Genomic DNA, 19,930 nt, shown 5'->3' with positions numbered 1-19,930 from the left:
TTTTTCACATTTATTTTAAATTTTAATAGGTAATATATTCACATGGTTCATAAATCAAAAATATAAAAAGATAGTAAGTATAAACTCTAGTGATATAAAATGTAAATCAAATGTCATGTCTTTCACTTGTTCCAAGTAATCATTTTGGCATTCTGTCTCCATGCCTCATCTCCGCATATGTGGATAATCACTTTTATTGGTCTTTTTGTACATCTTTCCTTCCAAAAGCTCTTTGTGCAATTACAAGAAATATAAATATATATTCTTATTTTCTCTTTAGTATAGACTTAGGATGCCATGTGTCATGCATATGGTCTAGCTCTTCTGTTACTCATTTGACAGTATGTCCTGGTGATCTGTTCATTTCAGTACATAGAGCAGAGACTCCCAAGTGTTTTTTTTTTTTTGATTCTTGGCACCCTCAGTGTTCCCTTAACTTTTTCACCATGCTCCTAGACCAAAAGAAATAACTAAAAGTTTGTGTTATTAATATTTAGGTCTAAGTAACAAGCATTTCTAGTGTAACAACTAGTACATGTTTGAAAGCATAATACATGTAAACTGGAAAAAAATTTTTTTATTCTTAAATAAGTACAGTTACTTATTAATGAAATGTGTGTACCGTTGAGCACTGTACAACATCTCAAGCCTTGGGATGAGATTAGACACCACCACCCTCATTTTCTGTCTTGCATTCTTCCTGGCTTGCAAGTTATACCATTTTCAATGGGAATATGCAGAAATTGATAAGTTTTTGAGATACGGTCCATTTCTAAATTTGGTTGGGTTTGTCTGAGAAACTACCTGAATAAAATTACATCAGGTTGAAATCGCTTTCAATTTAAGAAATTCATGTATCTATAAAAGAGAGGGTAAGAGCCAGACAGACATAGTGAATAGAGTGTGAGTCATCCCACTTTGAGCCAGGATACAGGTAACCGACCACTTCTGGCAGCTGCTAAGGTGGGTCTTATTTGGAGTCCTTTGGTAACGAGGTGGTTGACCATGAAGATAATGGTTTAGCTTATTTAGGCCACCAGCTTCCTCCTGAAGCATTTAGGTGTAGCTCCTCTGCTGTTTGCCTTAGTTGATGCTGCTGCATAAGCACCTTTCCTCTTCCCTGTCCTTCCTTTCTTTTCCCCCTTCCTGTTCTTTTTCCTTCTTCCCACCCTTCTCTTTTCCCTTGCTCTTCTTCTACCTCTTCTCTGGGGCAGTGCTGTAGATCTGCCCTCTTACCTACATGTTTGAAGGACTGTGAAAACAGAGGAAACCAGGAGATTAAGCAATCAGAAACTGTTAGTCCCATGATAAAATTGTTGAAAATGGAGCTAGGTATCAGTGTTTGGAAGTTGATGTTCAAATAATAAATAAAATTTCAATAAATACATTTTATATTTGACAGTGTACTTCCAAACACTGGTTTCATTTAACTTTCATACAACCCCATGAGGTAGGTATTATCATCTCAGTTTTGTGGGGGAGAAATTGAAAGGATGGGAAAGGACACCTGTTATTTCTGAGCTCCCGTCGTGTGTCAAGTACTATTAGGAACTTTGAGTGACTTGCTCACGTTAACATAGTAAGAGGTAGAGAATACGTTTGACCCTGGGTCATTTAATGGACTTTATGTGTGCGATGCATAAACTGAACACTAGTTGAATAAATGAAACCTGGACTTCTAGAGGATACTTCGTGCCATAAGCTCACCTAAACAGTTTCTTTTCTTCTTTTCCAGCATCTACCACGAGCCTAAGTGGGTCCGACAGTGAGACTGAGGGGAAGCAACACAGCTCTGACTCTTTTGACGATGCGTTCAAAGCAGACTCCCTTGTGGAGGGAACTTCTTCTCGCTATTCCATGTATAATAGTGTCTCCCAGAAGCTTATGGTATGTCAGTGCTCGGGTTGGGTTTCTAAAGCTCCACCAGCAGAGTAAGAGAAGGGAAATTGTATTGGTATGAAAAGAAGAAAAGCTAGGGCATGAGTTTTTCCTCTGCTTTTCAGCCACTGAAATTTAGTAGAGAGAGCGTGGCCCCCTTCTTAATAGAACTATCTGTCACATTTGAATCATCCATGGTAAGTGGCTGCACAAGCCTGCTTCTTCTGTCCAGAGCTGGATCACTCTTTAGTCTCCCTAGTAATGAAAGCTTATTGTAAGTACATGTGAACATACTTCCCTACACATAGATGTGTGTGGATGGGTAAAGAGGCTTCATGCTGTGAATTTTTGCTCTAGTGAGTAATCTCAAGAGAAATGACTAAAATCCTGCTCACTCTCAGATGCCTAAAATAAGTGGGAGCAGAACAGTCTTTTATATTATTTCGAAAGAAGGTCCGGTTCTCCTTCCCAATTTCTATACTCCATTGATATATCAGAAGAAGGAAAGCGACCAGGAAGACCTGCTTGCTTTCCTTATCAAACGTTAGTGCACAAAGGTTAGGGAAATTCAAGTTTGCTTTCTGACTAGAAATATTAATATTATAGTTAACCCCTCCATTTTCTTTTGGATTCATTTAAGAGTAAGAACTGCAACTTCTGAAGTCATAGTCCGGATTCTAGTCTGGGGGGCCACAAACTTTGGGGAAGTGGACAGTGGGGAGGTTTGTAGCTCAGTCAGCCTTTTTGACCTGGGGAGAGATTTGTGGCTGCTGTAGGAATTCTGTCCAGTTCTTGAGTTGGTAATGCTCCTTCCAAAGGGAATATAGACCCTCAAGGAGGAACTATGTTTTCTTAGGATTGGAGTTCTTTTATTAGATAAGGGTGCTTGGGTTTGGGATTTGGGTTTCTGATTTTGGGGGCATATAACTGGGCCCAATGCCTCAGGGGATTAGTGTGAGCTTATGGACAATGGTGACATTTAAAAAACATTCCTGTCCAGTATCTTATGGTACCTTCCATACCTCAGTGTTACATGAAGTGATTTTTCAGTTAATATCTTGATTAAGTGGGCTCCTGCAAGCCCTCATTGTCTTTACCTGGTAAGGCTGTTTGAGTGGCTGAGAGTAAGGTGGAGTTGCTGCTTGAAGCATTTCCATTTTAAATTATGTTCTCTTTATCAACTCTACTCTAGAGCTACGTTTCAGTTAATCAGACAAATTAGCTGGAAGGGTAGTTGTGCAAATGTCCAATGAGATTTGTTAAGTGCTCTTGGTGCTTTTAATTACAGCTATGAGGTTCCTTCTCATTTATCCAGCTTCTGGTTGCCCTAGACTTTCACCTCCAGAATAGACAGCCACTGGACCCACAGTTAAACTGCAGTTACTTTTTGTGCTTATTTTCTTCATTAGGGCTTTCCTAAAGGAAAACTTCAGGCCTTACTCAAAAAAAACTCATGTTTTTTCAGAGCTTAGCACAATGTCTGACACGTGATAGGGGCTAAGTAAATGTCTGTTTATAGAAGTGCTCCCTTATTATCTGTTTATTTATTTAAATGCTCTATCTTATTTCTTTTTCAGGCCAAGATGGGCTTCAGGGAAGGTGAAGGATTGGGTAAATACAGCCAGGGTCGGAAGGACATCGTTGAGGCCTCTAATCAAAAAGGTCGAAGAGGCCTGGGTCTGACCCTGCAAGGTTTTGATCAAGAGCTGAATGTGGACTGGCGAGATGAGCCAGAGGTAACTGGTGAGGGGAGGAGGAGACAGGAAAGCCAATTTGTATACGTGGCCTTAAGTAGCCATATTAACAAATTAGAAGTCTCCAGAGGCAGTGGGGATTGGAACTGGTTTTTTTTACATGGACTTGTACTGGGGATGTCCATAATGGAAACAGAAGAGATATACTGAGGGAGATATGATAGGATGTGGGTTTGTTTTCTGTTAAGGACCGGTGGGTAGAAGATGCTGGAAGACAGAGTTTGACTTCACAAAGAGCTTAAAAAAATTGTTTTTAACGTTTATTTTTTGAGAGAGAGAGAGAGAGACGGAGACAGAGACAGTGAGTGGGGAGGGGCAGAGAGAGAGGGAGACACAGAATCCAAAGCAAGTTCCAGGCTTTGAGCTGTCAGCACAGAGCCCTACGTGGGGCTTGAACTCACAAGCTGTGAGATCATGACCTGAGCCGAAGTCAGATGCTTAATCGACTTGAGCCACCCACGCGCTCCCACAAAGAACTTTAGTAAATAGGTATACCTTTCCACTAGTGGTTAAGGTACCTCATGAGATAGTGAGGTCCCTCTCTCTGCTGAAAGGATTCAGAGGCGCTGAATGAGGACCCGTTTACCCATTGTGTGAGTGACTGGATTAGATGCCCTCTAAGGTCTTGCACCTCTATGGGTTTATGACACCCCATCTCTACCTATGTAGGTGTTTGTTTATACTCCATAAGTTACTGTTTGGTCTGCTTATCTGGTTGGGTACCAGTTCTAACCCCAACTACCAAAAGGGACTCCTGTCCTTTTTCATGGCACAGATGATGTTGAGATTTTATTTTTATTCATTTATTTATGTCCTATCGTATTTCACAGAGGATTTGAAGTAGATGCGATAAAAGCAACTAAAAATAATGATGAAATATTACCATTACGGAGTTGAAACTAGAGAAAATAGAACACAAATGTCTAGTCTTCTACCTAGTTGCTGTAGTTGAGCTTCACACGTGGCTCTGAACTCTGGAGAATTGATATTTTGTCTCCCTGATATTCCAGTTCAGGAAAGAACTCTCGTGAATGCACATGATAAAAGCCTAATAAGGCTTCAGAATAAGACGCTGACAAGTCAGGAGCTAATGGTTTCTGGAGGTGGTCCTGCTGTGTTGCCTTGTAGTTGTGAGGAGACGAGACCAGCAGAATAGCAGATGACACAGTGCAGAATAGGGTAAATATTTGTAATTGGGTGCTAGGTAGAGGTTTTTACCTCAGAAATACTTGGTGCTTTCCATGTCTTCATTTGTATGAAAACCAGTAAAGAGTCTTGATTTGATTCTCTTAGTGGGGCAGAATTAGAACTAACTTAACTCAGAATCTCAAATTTGCCTGTAAGATCTCTGTTTTTAATGGACACAGGCTATTGAAATTCCTTTCTGAGGCAAGGCTGTCCTAATTATCACTTACTGTGATTCAGTTTTTCTCTTAAAAGAGCTGCCCTATTGTTTAAGAGTTTGGCCTATTAGTTGGTGTCCACTTCTTTAAGGTAGATGAGTCTGGGTTGCCTTGGGGTGACTGTCCAATCCTGGAGTCGCTGCAGAGAAAGTGCTTGGTGCCTGCTGCAGCCCAGGAATGTGGAATGCAAGGTTTGACCCTTCGGACAAAGTCCTCTTTGCGGTCCATTTTTGCCCTTAATGTTCGCACTTCTGTGGGGAGATTGAGTCTGCTTATTTTCTCCAAAAGGACATGCCAAGTGTATGTGAGTTTTCTTCCCCCTAGAGTTTATAATGTATAACCATTTACAAATGGATTTGACCAGGGTGGGGGGAGGGGGGGAAGCCATGATTCACTGCCAGATTCATTGACAAAAGGCTTCAGTAACTTTTCTTTGAAACTTTCTCTCTCTAGTTGATGGTTGGCTTGCTCTCATGACCTTGCATTGCGTTACCATTTTATGCTTTTCAGAGCATGGAATATTGCCTTTAATCACATTGCTTCAGTTTGTAGTGGTGAGTCTCTTCTCCACACTTGCTTGGGAGGCAGTGTGTAGTGTTGCCACGCAGGTTAGCCACCTGTTTAGGTTTTATAATCCAGTGAATGTAGTCCTGGTTGGACATTAGAATCATTTGGGGACAGCTAAAAATGTACTTAGAACCAGATTCTGCCTCAGACTGATAGAATTATATACTCTGAGGGTGGAGCCTAGCTATCAGTAGTTTTTAAAAGGACCGCAGAGGGGTGCCTGGCTGGCTCAGTCAGCGGAGCACGCGACTCTCGATCTTGGGTTGTGAGTTCAAGCCCGACGTGGGGTGAAGAGATTACTTAAAAATAAATAAAATCTTAAAAAAAAAAAACAAAACAGGACTGAAGATATTTCTAATGTATAATGTAATTGAAAAATTAAGAGAATACACCATTGAGGTGCCAGTTTCGGCTTTGGAATGAATAGGTGAAGAATCTTATTTGTTCATAACACTTTGAAAGGCATCAGGAGGTGAGACACATTGCCATTGGGTCTTCCTGGTATAATTACCTTTTCATAGACTTATATCCTATGTGTGCTTCCCTGTGTCCCTACTGCTCTGATTGTAGGCCCCTTGGGTCAAGGACCATGTCTTTTTAACTGCATTCTGAGTACTTAGCCCATAGTATGTATTTTTGAAATAACATTGGAACAAATAAAAGAAACTTTGAAGTTTTGGGAAGTTTCTAGAGATTCAAACTAGAATTGTTGCTGGCCTTCAGAAGTTAAACTTTAGCATCATGGCTCTCAATTCTCATGTCTGACCACTGCATTTGGTCTCAGCTTTCTGAAGGGACCCTTCCTAGTCTTGTCTGAGTCCCTTTTGATTGTTTTGGGGGAAACCCTAATGAGTTGGGGCATAGCCCTAAGGGGTTGTTTTACTTGACTTACTTGCCTCTTTTTTGTTTGTAGCCCAGTGCCTGTGAGCAGGTGTCATGGTTTCCAGAATGTACCACTGAAATTCCTGACACTCAGGAAATGAGTGATTGGATGGTTGTGGGAAAGGTAGGATTTCAGGAAAATACACCCTGAATTATTGGCACTTATCTCCTGACTTTTCTCCTTGAGTCTAGTATGTATACTCATAGTTTAAGAAAAATGTAAATCTGCCATTCTGGCAAGAGTAAAGCTGTGTCAAGATGGTGTGTCAAGGGCTTTACAGATATTCCCCTAGGAGATGTGACAAGGTTTTTTTCTCCTAGTCATTTAACTTGCAAGGCAGCACAAAATGCATAACTTCTGTCTTCCTCATGGATGCTTTTTAGAGTAGCTGATTATACATTTGTGTATATTCTGGTCACTGCTGGGCACTGTTCCAGGTAGATGAAAAGACACCGTCCCTGTCCTCAGAAAATAATGAGGGAGTTGTTACAGAGGGAATTTGTTTAATCTCCTTCTGGAAAATTGTAAGAATAAAGTAGATAGCCACCAAATCAGTATGGTCTGGAGAACAGTTCTCAAAGTGTAGGGCCCCCTGGGGATCTCCAGGACCCTTTCAGGGGCTCTGCAGGGTCACGGTTATTTTCATAATGGTACTGGAAAGTTACTTGTCTTTTCACTCATTCTCTCATAAGTGTCCAGTGGAGTCTTCCAGAGGCTGCACCACAACCAATTGAATGTAAATGTAGAGAGGAGAATCTAGCCAGATATTAAGAGATTTGTAAAAATGGAAAATAGTGCCACTCATTAAAAGTTTTTTGGGGAAATATAGTTACTTTTCATAAATATGTTATGTTAACAAAATGTATTGCTTTTTTACACTGAATGACATTTTAGCATTTTCTCAGTTTTAATTTCTAATAATGTTGATACGTATATATCCCCCACATAAACAAAAGCTCTTTGGGGTCCTCAGTGATTTTGAAGTGTGTAAAACCTGAGAACACCCAAGTCTGAGCATCGTTGGTTTAGAGGTAGCCTCACTCAGACCTGAGGTTGGATCTGACACCCATGTGAAGGTCTCTTGAACCCTTGTCTTCTCTGATGCTACCAGCTCCTACCTGGTGCCTGGTGTCCTACCTTTGTACTCATCATCGATCAGGAGGCTTCCTGGTTGAAGGAAGAACAGGCTTCTGTCATTTAGGGTGGTCCCCATCCGTCTGCCTCCATGCTCTGGGGGCAGACAGCTTGAACGTTTCCTTCCTGTTTGCTTTTCTCAGCCTCAGCGTTCATGAGTCTTATATCCATATGGTGCTCTAGTCAGAGCACCCAGGGGGCTGCTTCATCTCACAGCCATCTGGAGTGTAGCCAGAGGGATTTAAGGTTTTCTCTTTCCCTTCCCCCAGGGATTGATGTTCCTTGGCAGACACTCAAGCCCCTTCTTGCTCTACTCACTTGGAACCCTCGTTTCTCCATTCATTCCCCTAAATGCAGTCACACGTGGTCGTTATTGATTGTTTTCTTCTTTCTGTAGAGAAAGATGATTATTGAAGATGAGACAGAGTTTTGTGGGGAAGAGCTGCTTCACAGTGTGTTGCAGTGTAAGGTAAGGCCTGTGGCTAGAGCTGGGGTTGAAAACCTTGTGTGAGGGGATGTTCTGGGCTCTTCCAGTTCTTTTGAATTGGTTGTGGGGCTGAAGTTTAGCTGAGGTTTTTCCTGGAGATCAGATGTGTGTCTTGCTACATTTCTCTGAGATAGTATCCTTTTTCCTGGTTCCCTGCAGTAGTGCGCTGTCCCTGTGGTCAGTAGCCGGGAAAGGATTCACTTAACAACTCAGTGGGTCCGTTCTTTACCATCAGACCTGAATTCAGATCCTTGTTTTTCAGGTTTTTTTTTGTTGTGTGACCTTGGGCCAGTTGCTTTAGCTGCTCTGAGTTTGAGTTTCCCCATCTATAAAATGGGGAGAGAATACTTTCCAGGATTGTTATGAGAATTAAATGAAATAATCCACGTGAAGCTCATGACACGCTGGGTGAATGTTAGTCTCTCCTTGATACTTTTGGAGTGATTTTGTGTCGGGAAGTACGTTGCCTGGGGCAGAATGAGCCAGGGAACCTCTGAGGAAGAAATGGGTTGGAGAAGAAGTAATACCTCAGACCAGCCTCACTGAACTTATGTTTTTTGCCGGCAGAGGGTTGGGAATATCCTTAAGGTGACTGGAACTCAGGTGAAATGAGGCTTTTTGTTCCCCAGGGAAAAAATTGGGAGAAGGAAGAAGGGGTCTCCGTTGTGCATTAGGTGCCATCAGAAAACACTGGTCTTGGTTTGTTTGCCCTCTCTGAGTGAGCTCAACATCAGAATTCTGGTCCCTGGAAAGTTGCTGTTGGAGTGGAGAAACAGATTTGCTCTAAGGATTTGTGATGCCAACAGGTGGCTTTCTGCATAACCACAGGTGCCATTTATTAACCACTTACCATGCAGGGAGGTGCTTACATTTTCTCTTTTCCACTTAATAGGTGAGATAGTGGAGGGTCAGAGTGATTGGGCAACTTGTCTGGGGTCACACAACCGGTCGTTTCAGAGCTGAGATGCAGCAGTATTCTACCTCCTCAGAGGGCTGAGTTGGGCTCCTCTAGCACTTGAGTCCCCTGTCCCATCCTGGAGGGTGATGCTCACCTCGAGGTTCTGATTGTCTCTGGGCAGAGTGTGTTTGATGTCCTGGATGGGGAGGAGATGCGGCGAGCTCGGACCCGGGCTAATCCCTACGAAATGATCCGTGGAGTCTTCTTCCTAAACAGGTTTGCGGACGTTCCCCTCCCCTGCCCTGATATGTACTGTTGCACGTTTCATCTGAGCCTCAGCTTTCCGTACATCTGGTGTACTGAGTTGCACTTTTCTGTCTTTGTTGCAGGGCGGCAATGAAGATGGCTAACATGGATTTTGTGTTTGATCGCATGTTTACAAATCCGCGGGACTCTTGTGGGGTGAGAACAAGATTCTGTGTGTGAATTTATAGCTTAAGCTTCAGCGGCCCAGAAATTGCCATTCGTGCAATGCTAAGAGAGTATTCCTGCTATGTGGTAGAGATAGATTTTGCTTGGAGCTCCTCAAATTGGGTCCCTCAGTGCTTCCTCTGGTCCCAGGGATGCTCCACAAGGCAGTTGTGCCTAGGGCTTCAGGCCCAGAGTTCCAGCCCCCAACTCTGCAGATCCTCCTGCCCACCCCAAGTGGAGGAGGGCAGGGCTTGCAGCAGTGGCAAAGGGACATTTCTGGGCAAAGTCGGCAGTTGTTCTACCTACAGGCCTAGGGAGCAGGGAGGTGAGGCTATGAGATAGGGCGTGGGCCCTCCTCCTGCATCCGGTAAACATGTATTTATCCTACTATGTGCCAGGTACCAGGAATATAATTTTAAATGAGATAGATGTGATCCCTTCCCCCGTGGCACTTAGGTTCCGGATGTTCTGGTGGATTTGAGAACTGGTAAGGGTGCAGGGTTGAGATGCTTGTAAAGCCTTTCTGGGCTCATTGGTGTGTGGAGGGCAGCTGCGGCCAGGGAGCTTTAGACTGCTGCCTTCCTACCATGGATGAGGTGGAGTGGTAAGGGTGAGTATGTAGTCCTTACAGTGAGCTTATTTTCCAAATTCAAATTTGTGATATCGTCTGACTTCAGTGCTGTTGCTGGTATGAGAAGGGAGTGCTCTGGCAAATGTGATGTGAGTGTTGAATGAAATGTGGGCATCTGGGTCCTTTCACTGGTCTATTTAAAATCAGTATCACGTCTGAAAATCTAGGCTGTGTTTTTCAGTGAGGGGTCGCAGGGGGCAGGAAGTACAGAACGTCCATCGAAAGTAGTGTCACTTAAGTTCATCCCTTCTTTGGGGCTCGGCTGCCTCATCTCTGGAATTAGTCCTACTAACCTGCCAGAGGGTTGGACCAAAGGCCCTTAAGATTTGTTCCAGATCTAAGATCTGTGATTTCAGATGTGGCCACTTTCCCTTTCTGCCTTTCTGAACCAGCTTTGCGTGGGATCATAATTATTAGATTTTGGCCCTTCTCAAGAAGTGGTAGAGCAGAATGATTTTCTACTTTGCTACATCTCATTTATCTGAACCCAGACACACAATAATTATAGAGAAAGAAAAAAGGAAATTTCATTCTGGCATTTCCTTTAGGGTTTCAAAGCATTTTTGCCCGGTCCTAGAAAGTTAGTTCTCTTTGACAGTGAAGGGTCGGCAGCCAGCTGTTCCCAAACCTGTTTCTGCTTCACACTCTGTCCTTCCAGTAGGCCTCATGATTATCCACCTGCTAAAGGAACTTATCTTCCAAGTTTTTTAGTGTTTCAGCTCCACCTCCCTTACTGCTTCCCTCAATGCTGGCAAAACTGGCATGTAGACCCCTCCAGCCTGTAGTCATTTCTCTCTCCCAGGTCTCCCTCTCTGTTTGCCAGGACCAGCAGGCAGCACAAAAGGGCTCTTGGAATTAGCATCTTGAGAAAATTAGGTTGATATAATGTTGGTTTAATTTTCTGAGTTCCAAATGATTTCCTTTAAACCCCTGCCTGGCAGAGGAGCTCTGTCAAGCTGATGGGAAGTCACAGCATCATTTTGGGCTTTTGAATGTAAACGCCTCCAGCAGCTGGTATCTGGTTATTGTCTTTTGCTGTCAGGAAAATGAAGTAGGCGCCAGGGTTGTACCATTCAGGTCAAGGGTGGAGATGTTAGTTACATAGGAAAAGGCAACTGTGTTTGTAACGCTTCAGGCAGCTTCTTGACCTGAATTGATTGTTAGTGGCCATGGAGAATTGCCCTTTCTGAGATGTTTCTCTACACTCTGCTATAAAAAGGGATTTTTCTCCAGCCCCTAGTGTTTTCTTCCCTCTTTTCATCTCTGTTTTCCCCTGAGGACCAGAGTGATAGCCAAGCCCAGTAGTCTTGGTGTGTTTTTCAGGCGAGCAGAGACACTCCAGAGCAATCCCCAGCAGAGATGGGAGTGGCTGAAGGTCCAGACACACACTGGGTTTGCTAGAATCTCAGTGGCTCTGGGATCACACAAACTTTAGAATAAGAGCATGGAGAACTTGAAGCTTAGATAGGTGTGAGGAGGTTCGAGGTGGGAAGCAGAGGGGACTGTGAATTTTTTTACTGGGTTTCTGGTTCTGTGGGTTGTGGTAAAAGGAGAAAAGAGACTAGGGAAACAAATTGTAAATATGAATTGGAAGAGATAAGGGAAAGAAGAGAGTTTAAGATTCTTTGGGTATATGCTAGCACGTTATGTGCAGGCTCTGTGTGCCTGGGGGTATTGCTGAGGTAGTAAACATTGTGTAGCCTCAGGAGACAAAAATTGAATGTAGATCTTTAAGTTTCAGTGCTATCTTAGAGGAAATTAGATAGCACTTATAAAGTGCCTACTGAGTGTGGAGTACTGCACTAGGCATTGGAAAAGGAAAAAGATGGGAAAAGACAAGAGTTTTGACTCCAAGGAAGTTGATCAGTTGAATGTTGTGTCATCTTACATTTAGTATTTACAGTTTATAAAGATCTTTGACATATGATACTTTAATCCTACAACAGCCTTGAGAAATTAGTTACATTAATCCCAGTTTACAGTTGAGGGAATGTGAGCTTAGAGGCATAAATCTTATGCTTGCCCTTAACTGCGCAGCCAGTAAGTGGCAGAGGTGAGAACTCCAGCTGTCCTTTCTATGAAAAGACCTTCTGGCCATGACCTGTGAGGTCTTGAAATCACAGATGGAGATCATACTTAAGTGCTCTTTTTGGAGGTGAGATTCTTTCACTGATTCATTTTCCTTCCTCTGCCTGGTCTTCCTTTGGGCCAGTGGCTCACCTGGAGAGCCTAGAGCCTGGGGCTAGGGCATAGCCAGTGATGAGAAACATTGTTTTTCCTCTTTCCAGTGTGTGCAGGCCTTAAACTTGTGACCCCTGCCTCATTACCACTGGGCTGCCTAGAAAATGCTACATAATGTTCTCAGCAAATGCCATTAGGCCTTTTTTGTATGTGTGCAAGTGAATATAATCCAAAAATATGAATAATTGATGGCTCAGAAAGGAAGGATACTGAGGCCGATTGGTGGGAAAGAAGAGAAGGAACTGATACATCTCAGCATGCCTGGGTAGGCTTGTCTTAGGATGATGAAGTTTATTTTTAGCTAAAGTCCAGAGACTTCTTCAACTGTTTTGGTTAAGCAGGATAGCTATCATCAGAGGCTAGGCCCTTTTCACCCAGAAAGTGACTAGATTGTGAACATTAGTATTTTCCATTTCTTTCTTACAGCTCTTTCCCTGAAAGCTTTCTGATCTTTATCTAGCAGTTACAGAACTCTGGATAAGTACTCAGCCAAGACAAACCTATGGAGAGGGAAGGCTGAGCTGCCTAAGCTCCTTCTAGCTGGATGTTCCTCAGGGTCCTCTAGTTACCTGCTCTAGAGCTCAACCTCTTGTTGTCACCAGTGTGCAGGTGGTATATCCCCTCTGCCTTGGAGCCAGGTCGGAACAAGTAGAATTCACCCTCCAGGGCCAGGTGTGTAAAAGATAAACGCAATATGGGCCAGTGCTGGTTCAGCGTAAATTTCAGATTAAGGGTTAAAAGCTACTGGAGGGTTAAAAACTATAATCCAGCAAAAATTCAAATACTTGTTGTAATTTAGTTATTCCTAAGGTGTGGGTGGGTACCCTGGGGGCTGCCTGGAAGCTCCATGCCAGTGTCTCCTTCCCCCTCTGCCTTGTCAGCCTCCAGCTCTGCACTGCCCCGTACTCCTGGCTAGCAGAGGGGCAAAGGCAGGAGAAGAAGGGAGTGCATAAAAGGAGGAGACTCAAAGCACTGTGATATATTGGACTGGATCTTGGAACAAAACAAGGACTCTAGTGAAATATGAATCAAGTTGAATTTAGTTAATAGCAGTGTACCAGTGTTGGTTTCTTAATTTTGACAGATTTTGTAAGATGCTAACAAAATTGGAATCTGGATGAAGAGTATATGAGAACTCTGTCTTTGCAACTTTTTTGTAAATCTAAAATTATTCCAAGATAAAAAGTTAATTGGAAAAAAATAGGGAGAACCAAGAAGGAAGGGGAGAAGGGAAGCAAAGGCTATGGTTTGGAAAGGTAGGCCCTGTGACCAGGAGGGAGACATGTTAAAGCCTCTCAGACTTTGTTTTTGTTTGTTTTCTTAATGTTTTTTATTTATGGTTGAGAGAGAGAGAGAGAGAGGCAAAGAGAGAGGGAGACACAATCTGAAGCAGGCTTCAGGCTCTGAGCTGTCAGCACAGAACCCGACACGGGGCTCGAACTCACAAGCTGTGAGATCATGACCTGAGCCGAAGTCAGACACTCAACCGACTAAGCCACCCAGGAACCCTGACCTCTCAGACTTTGGATAGGAAGACCGGAGTCCAGCAGTCAGGCCAACTGGATTCTGATTGAGCTTTGTTGCACACAGGCTATGAACAGGTTGCTTTGTGTCTTGGTGTCTTTTTTCCCTGTCTGTAAGTGGGGGATACAGCATCTATTCTGCTCAATGGGACTCTTAGAGGCAGGATATGGTAAGGAAAGGACTCAGAAATAAAAACGAATACTCAGATTCCCATTAAGATGTTTTTATTAGGAGTCTGAGTCAGGCCATGTAGTTGAAAGGCATTAGGGGTATCTTGAAGCACGAATGGGCAACTCCAGGGGGTGATGATCACAGAGGATACATATCCTGGGTGTCGTGGCCCTGGCGGGAGTTCTGCACTCCGCTTGCTGAAAGGCTCGTTTTACTCCCCTGCATTCTCCTTCCTGTTGCCCGTTGAGCCAGACTTTTTCCCTTCCTCCCCTGTCCTCCACTTACCTTTGCAGAAACCACTGGTAAAGGACCGGGAAGCTGAGCTTCTGTACTTTGCTGACGTCTGCGCAGGCCCAGGCGGTTTTTCTGAGTATGTGCTGTGGAGGAAGAAGTGGCATGCGAAGGGCTTTGGAATGACTCTGAAGGGCCCAAATGACTTCAAGCTGGAGGACTTCTACTCGGCCTCCAGTGAGCTCTTCGAACCCTACTATGGTAGGAACATGGAGGAGGGTGATGGGCTTTGAGAGAGTCCTCTGTGGGGACTTTAGGTCAGATGCAGTTATTATCCACTTGGCATGCTTTCTTTCCTAGGTCTCTCAGCCTGGGGTTTCCAGTCCTTGTCCTGAAGATCTCCGTTCCCTCTAGACCTTCCCTTTTTACCCCAGGCCTGTAGGATACAGGTTAAACACTCCACTAGGCAAACTCTCATCAAAACCATATTAATTCCCCTTTTCTTCTCTTGTGGTGACAGGAGATAATGAAACTGCCTGATCTCCAGCTGAGAAATGACAGGGTTATTAACAAATACAAACTCCATGCCCATCTCCAGCCTGTGCACGGGGTGTGGAATTCACTGGATAACGGACAGCTCAGCAGCCCCACAGCAGTCCCCTCCACTCTTTCTTGATTGTTGTGATTTGGCAGAAAGTCCCAAGTTCTTTCTTAACAGTTCTTATTTAAAAGTGGATGTTGGTTCCTAAATATAGGTGCTTTAAACACAACTTGAGTCTTGAAGAGGAAGGCCCTCTACTTCAATTGATGACTCTTGGCTGGACAACTCTTTTTGAATTCTGCTTTATCACAACAAGCCCTGTTTTTGCCTCTTGGTCCATCACTGTAAGGCAGCCTTGCAGGATGGATCCTGCATTGAGTTGCTCCTCACAGGGCCTTTTCTCCAGGTCCTTGAGGAGAACCTGTGTTCACAGTCCCAGAGAGCTTATGTTCCGGCTCCTGGGATCCACAGGGCAGATGAGCTAAATGTGAATCTTGTGTCCTGCCAGGTGAGGGTGGCATCGATGGAGATGGGGATATTACCCGCCCAGAGAACATCACTGCTTTTCGGAATTTTGTCCTGGATAACACAGATCGCAAGGGTGTCCACTTTCTGATGGCTGATGGGGTAGGTGATCTGTTCTCCATAGAGCGATGCTTTAAGGATTTATCATGTTAGAAGCTTGAGAGTTGCTTTTGTTTTGTTTTATTTTACTTGGTCCTTTTGGCTGCCCTAGAAAATGGTAGTTCACTATTCAGATAGTAGGGATATGTGATACATTTTTTTATTCTTTCTGCACATATTTTCAATGATAACTTTGTCAATGCTGTGATTTTGTGGACACCTTTGCTTAGAGCAAGTGGACCTTCTGAGCTCACTTCTTCGAAGGGCCTCGGTTGGCTGTGAGAAATGGTAGGGGAGAACCATGACTAAGATGGACTACGTAAAACTGACTGGAAAGAACATTTCCATCGTTGGTCACCTGGGTGTGGCTCCTGGTAGAGGCTGTCCTTACATGACCATACCTAAGCCTCTGGATGGGCTGAAGATGACCACATAACCAAAGGCAGTGGCTCAGGGGAATCCACTGGAAGCCCTGTCAGTGACTGGGCTGCAGTGAATATTCAAGGAACCTTGTTCTTCGGGCAGCTGCTTGAGGCACAGAGGGGAGCCCACTGTAGCTTTCTCACCTAGAAATCTGATGCTGCAGGTAGTCTTTTTTGGAGGAAGCCACCACTCACTAAGAGGAAAGACAGAATGTGGCAGTTGCTCCAGGGTCACATGGCTAGAATTGAGAAGAGCCTCTAGAGCTCCTTGGGTGGCCTCTGAAGCAGTAACCATGTGGAAAGGTGAAAGAGTGTGTAGGATGTCAGCATAGGCTCTGAAGATGCCTTGGCTTTCCACAGCACCGTGCGTGGCAGGGAACAGCAGATAGGCTTGGGGGAGAAGAGGGAGGGGCTGCTCCAGCTGAGCAGATGTGAGGGCCTGATAGTGCTTGGGGGGCTGTTGTTGCATTGTGGCAGCTAGAGCACAAACTCAAGGATTGTCTTTCTGTTTGGGCATTGGAGCCTGATGACTTGGGATATTTATTTATTTATTTATTTGACTCTGTGAACAGGCATGCATTTTGAGAAACATCTACAAATCTGGAGGACATTGTTAAATAATTTCTGATTCTGAGTCATTTAGCTATTACCTTTGTAGGACTGAGGCAGGGAGACCTGGCCTGGCTGGTGCCAGCTTAACAGTCATCAGCGTCCTTTACATTTTAAGAAAGTTATTGTTAAAACAACAACAACACACATACAATTTACCATCTCAGCCATTAAAAATTTTTTTTAAATTGTTTTTAATTTTAATTTTTTTATTTGAGAGAGAGTGCAAACAGGGCAGAGGGGGGGGGGGAGAGAGAGAGAGAGAGAGAGAGAGAGAGAGAGAGAATGAATGAATGAATGAATCAATCCCAAGCAGGCTCCATGTTCAGCGTGGAACACAATGCAGGGCCTGATCTCACGACCCTGGGATCATGATCTGAGCCAAAATCAAGAGTTGGACTCTCAACTGACTGAGCCACCCAGGCGCCCCCCCATTGCAACCATTTTTAAGTTCAGTAGTGTTGAGTATGTTCAAATTTTTGTGAAACAGATTTCCATGCTTTTTTCCTTTTTGTAAAATTGAAACTCTGTAGTCATTAAACAACTCTCCTCTCCCCCCTCCTCCAACTCCTAGCCTCCTTTACTTCTGTGCGAGCTTGGCTCTCTGCTCCCTGCTGGTATCTCACAGAGAGGGAGACCACTCCAGGGGTGGCAAGGCACATTCTTTGAACAAACACCCTGGCCAGAGACCCTGCCAGCTAGAGGGAGAGGCTCCAAGGTCTTGAGACAGGAAGGGGGTTTTGGTTAGCAGAGAACGAGATTATTGTGACTGTCAGTTGTGTTAATTTTTCACCTATCACCATCCTGGGGCCTGAACAGTGGCTAAGCCCAGGCAGAGTATTCACACCACTCTCAGGGTCTTGGACTGACCAGGGCATTCTGTTTCCTATCTTGTAGTTGGCCTGTGACCAGCCAGTATTTTGCCTCTGCCCTGCCTTACTCTTCCCCTGGGTTCCCAAATGGGTTTTAAAATTTTCTGGACCATCTCCTTGGAAAAGTAGTCTTGGTTGTATCCCCTGGGAGTGATGGAGCAGAAGAGTGGCCCTGTGCTAGGAGTCAGGCCTGGGTCCTGGTACTGGCTCCGTCTGCGAGGAGCCATATGACTGTGCAAAATAATCTAAACACTGAGCTGTATTTTTTATCAGCCTGATGGTGGAAATCAATGGAAACGCTTCAGGAAATCTTAATGAAGATGTAGTAGGGATGAACGAGGTCCTCATCACTACTCTTTCCTACTCCCGATTCTTATACTCTCATTTCAGGGTTTCTCAGTGGAGGGACAGGAGAACCTGCAAGAGATCCTCAGCAAGCAGCTGCTGCTCTGTCAGTTCCTCATGGCGCTGTCTGTTGTCCGAACAGGTAATGCTTCCTCAGGTGTCTCCCCAGCCTGGGGTCCGCTAGAGGCCCCGTTTGGACACGAGCACGTATGGGGTTTTGGAGTAAGAAAAAAAAAACCTGCTTAAATCAGGTGTCAGTTGGCTAAATGAGGAATTTAGGGAAGTTAGTGCAATAGAATCCCCCAGAGTCCCCTCTAAAACTGAGACTACCCCTTAAATTGCCTCTTTTAATGGACCCGAGTGCTGGGTCCCTGGCTTTGTCACATTTACTCCTTCAGACTACCTTACCACTGGGTAAGAGCCCACTGACGGCTGTTGGTGTCTTCACTCTAATCTAGGAGGCCACTTCATCTGTAAAACCTTTGACCTGTTCACACCGTTCAGCGTGGGGCTCATCTACCTGCTGTACTGCTGCTTTGAACGAGTGTGTCTCTTTAAGCCGATTACCAGCCGTCCTGCCAACTCCGAGAGGTAAAGCCTTCCTCTCCATTCTAATCAGACTAGTTGACTAAATGTTAGAACAGAAAAGTGCAGCTCTCTGGCATAACTACTCAAGCTTGTACTCAAGCTACATTAAAACCCTGATTTTAAGGAAGTGATTAGAGCCAAGAGGAGTCAAGATTTGGATCTTACTGGTTCTGTGGTGTGTCAGTGCAACTTCTGCCTCCTTCTCCACAAGCCTTATTCCTCACACTTAGGTCGGGGATCCTTGGCTTGGTCCGGGAAAGAGAAAGTGAAAAGGGGCACCTATGGGCTGGGCCAGGGCAGGAGGGCCACCAACCAGAGGCACTGTTGGCATCCTAGTTGGGACACAGTGCTCATGCATGACGTGAGAGAAGATGTGGCCAGTCTGAATTGCTAGGTGGCTTGTTAAAAACACAGATTTCTGGGCCCTGTTCCTGGGGAGTCTGATTGACAAGGTCTGTAATTTAACAGACTCCCTAGTGACAGTGATACAGCCAGCCTGGCACCGGGCAGTTGGGAACCACTGCCACAGAGAGTAGAAATATAGCCCAACATAAAAAGGAAGGAATTGAATTGAACTTTTGCAGCACAGAATTGGTACTGTTCTTTGTGCATAGACTTAAGATTCTTTAGCTTTATGACTCAGCAAGGAGTTTGGGGAGGAGGAATGTGGGGGAGAAGCCCTTGCTCAGTGGAGTGACAGGGTATCTTCTGCCAGGTATGTGGTGTGCAAGGGCCTGAAGGTGGGCATAGATGACGTGCGCGATTACCTCTTCTCAGTCAATATTAAACTCAACCAGCTGCGGAACACTGATTCTGATGTCAACCTTGTGGTCCCCTTGGAGGTAATCAAGGGAGACCATGAATTTACTGACTACATGATACGGTCCAATGAGAGGTAAGCAAACCCAGTGTTTTTTGCTGATACCACTGTAGTTATCAAGGAAGACCAGAGATTGAAGGACTGAATGGCTCTTAGTATCACTTTGTCGATTCCCAAACATTGGTAACTAGGATCGGTGTGCTTGTTCCAGGGCTCTCTGGGACGTGGGGGACCTTGGGGACCCTTGTCCTACTCCCATGCCCTGTCCCTAGGGTGGCCAGTGGGAACCTGGTTGGTGTTGCCCTGCCCATGGGAGCCTGAATATGATAGTGGAACCTGATAGAGAGCAGCCTTGCCCGGTCCCTGGAGGCAGGAGTAACTCTATTTGCTTCTGTTTGTGAAAAGCCATCATGGTTGTTGCCTTATGAAACTCCCTGTTTGGAAATAGGAGATGGCTAGAAAGCAAATATGCAACGTGCTTTGGAAATTTCTGGTAGTAAAACTTTTTTGCCAGTTCATGAATTCTTTAGATGCGTGATCTGAATGCTGGGGTTTTTTTGTTTGTTTGTTTGTTTTAAGCCTTTTTTTGGTTTCTGCCCCCTTCTTGTTATTGGTAATAATTTAAAGTTGACAGTTGACTCAGTTTTCTAAGGGAAAACTTGGAGAAAAAATTTTTGAGGTAAGTTGGAGAGTTGTATAGTAACAGTGGATCAGTAGAAGTGCTTTCTCACAGGGCCAAACAGGTGTTGTTGTCATTTCTAAGGGTATAATCCTGTCTCCCATGGAAGTTTGAACGTATAGGTGGCCCTGGAGAATCACAGAAGGATAGAACGTCT

The 19,930-nt window shown here is 44.4% G+C and overlaps 1 protein-coding gene across 4 annotated transcripts in view; it reads left to right on the top strand.

Moving 5' to 3' along the window:
• CMTR1 (cap methyltransferase 1) overlaps nt 1-19,930 on the top strand; it is a 54,730-nt gene that overhangs the window by 10,019 nt on the left and 24,781 nt on the right. For all 4 annotated transcript variants that reach the window (XR_007462659.1, XM_049653346.1, XM_049653344.1 and 1 more), the window contains 11 exons: nt 1,736-1,887; nt 3,456-3,614; nt 6,516-6,608; nt 8,017-8,088; nt 9,186-9,280; nt 9,394-9,466; nt 14,336-14,534; nt 15,323-15,441; nt 17,732-17,828; nt 18,145-18,277; nt 18,990-19,169. Coding sequence is in view for 3 of the 4 variants with exons in the window: in XM_049653346.1 (XP_049509303.1) it covers nt 1,736-1,887; nt 3,456-3,614; nt 6,516-6,608; nt 8,017-8,088; nt 9,186-9,280; nt 9,394-9,466; nt 14,336-14,534; nt 15,323-15,441; nt 17,732-17,828; nt 18,145-18,277; nt 18,990-19,169 (1,372 nt within the window). In the remaining variant the exon portion in view is untranslated. The remainder of the gene's footprint in view (nt 1-1,735; nt 1,888-3,455; nt 3,615-6,515; nt 6,609-8,016; nt 8,089-9,185; nt 9,281-9,393; nt 9,467-14,335; nt 14,535-15,322; nt 15,442-17,731; nt 17,829-18,144; nt 18,278-18,989; nt 19,170-19,930) is intronic.

Source organism: Panthera uncia (genome assembly GCF_023721935.1).
Source record: "Panthera uncia isolate 11264 chromosome B2 unlocalized genomic scaffold, Puncia_PCG_1.0 HiC_scaffold_24, whole genome shotgun sequence".
NCBI lineage: Eukaryota > Metazoa > Chordata > Mammalia > Carnivora > Felidae > Panthera > Panthera uncia.
This window is presented reverse-complemented; position numbering and strand designations above follow the sequence as displayed.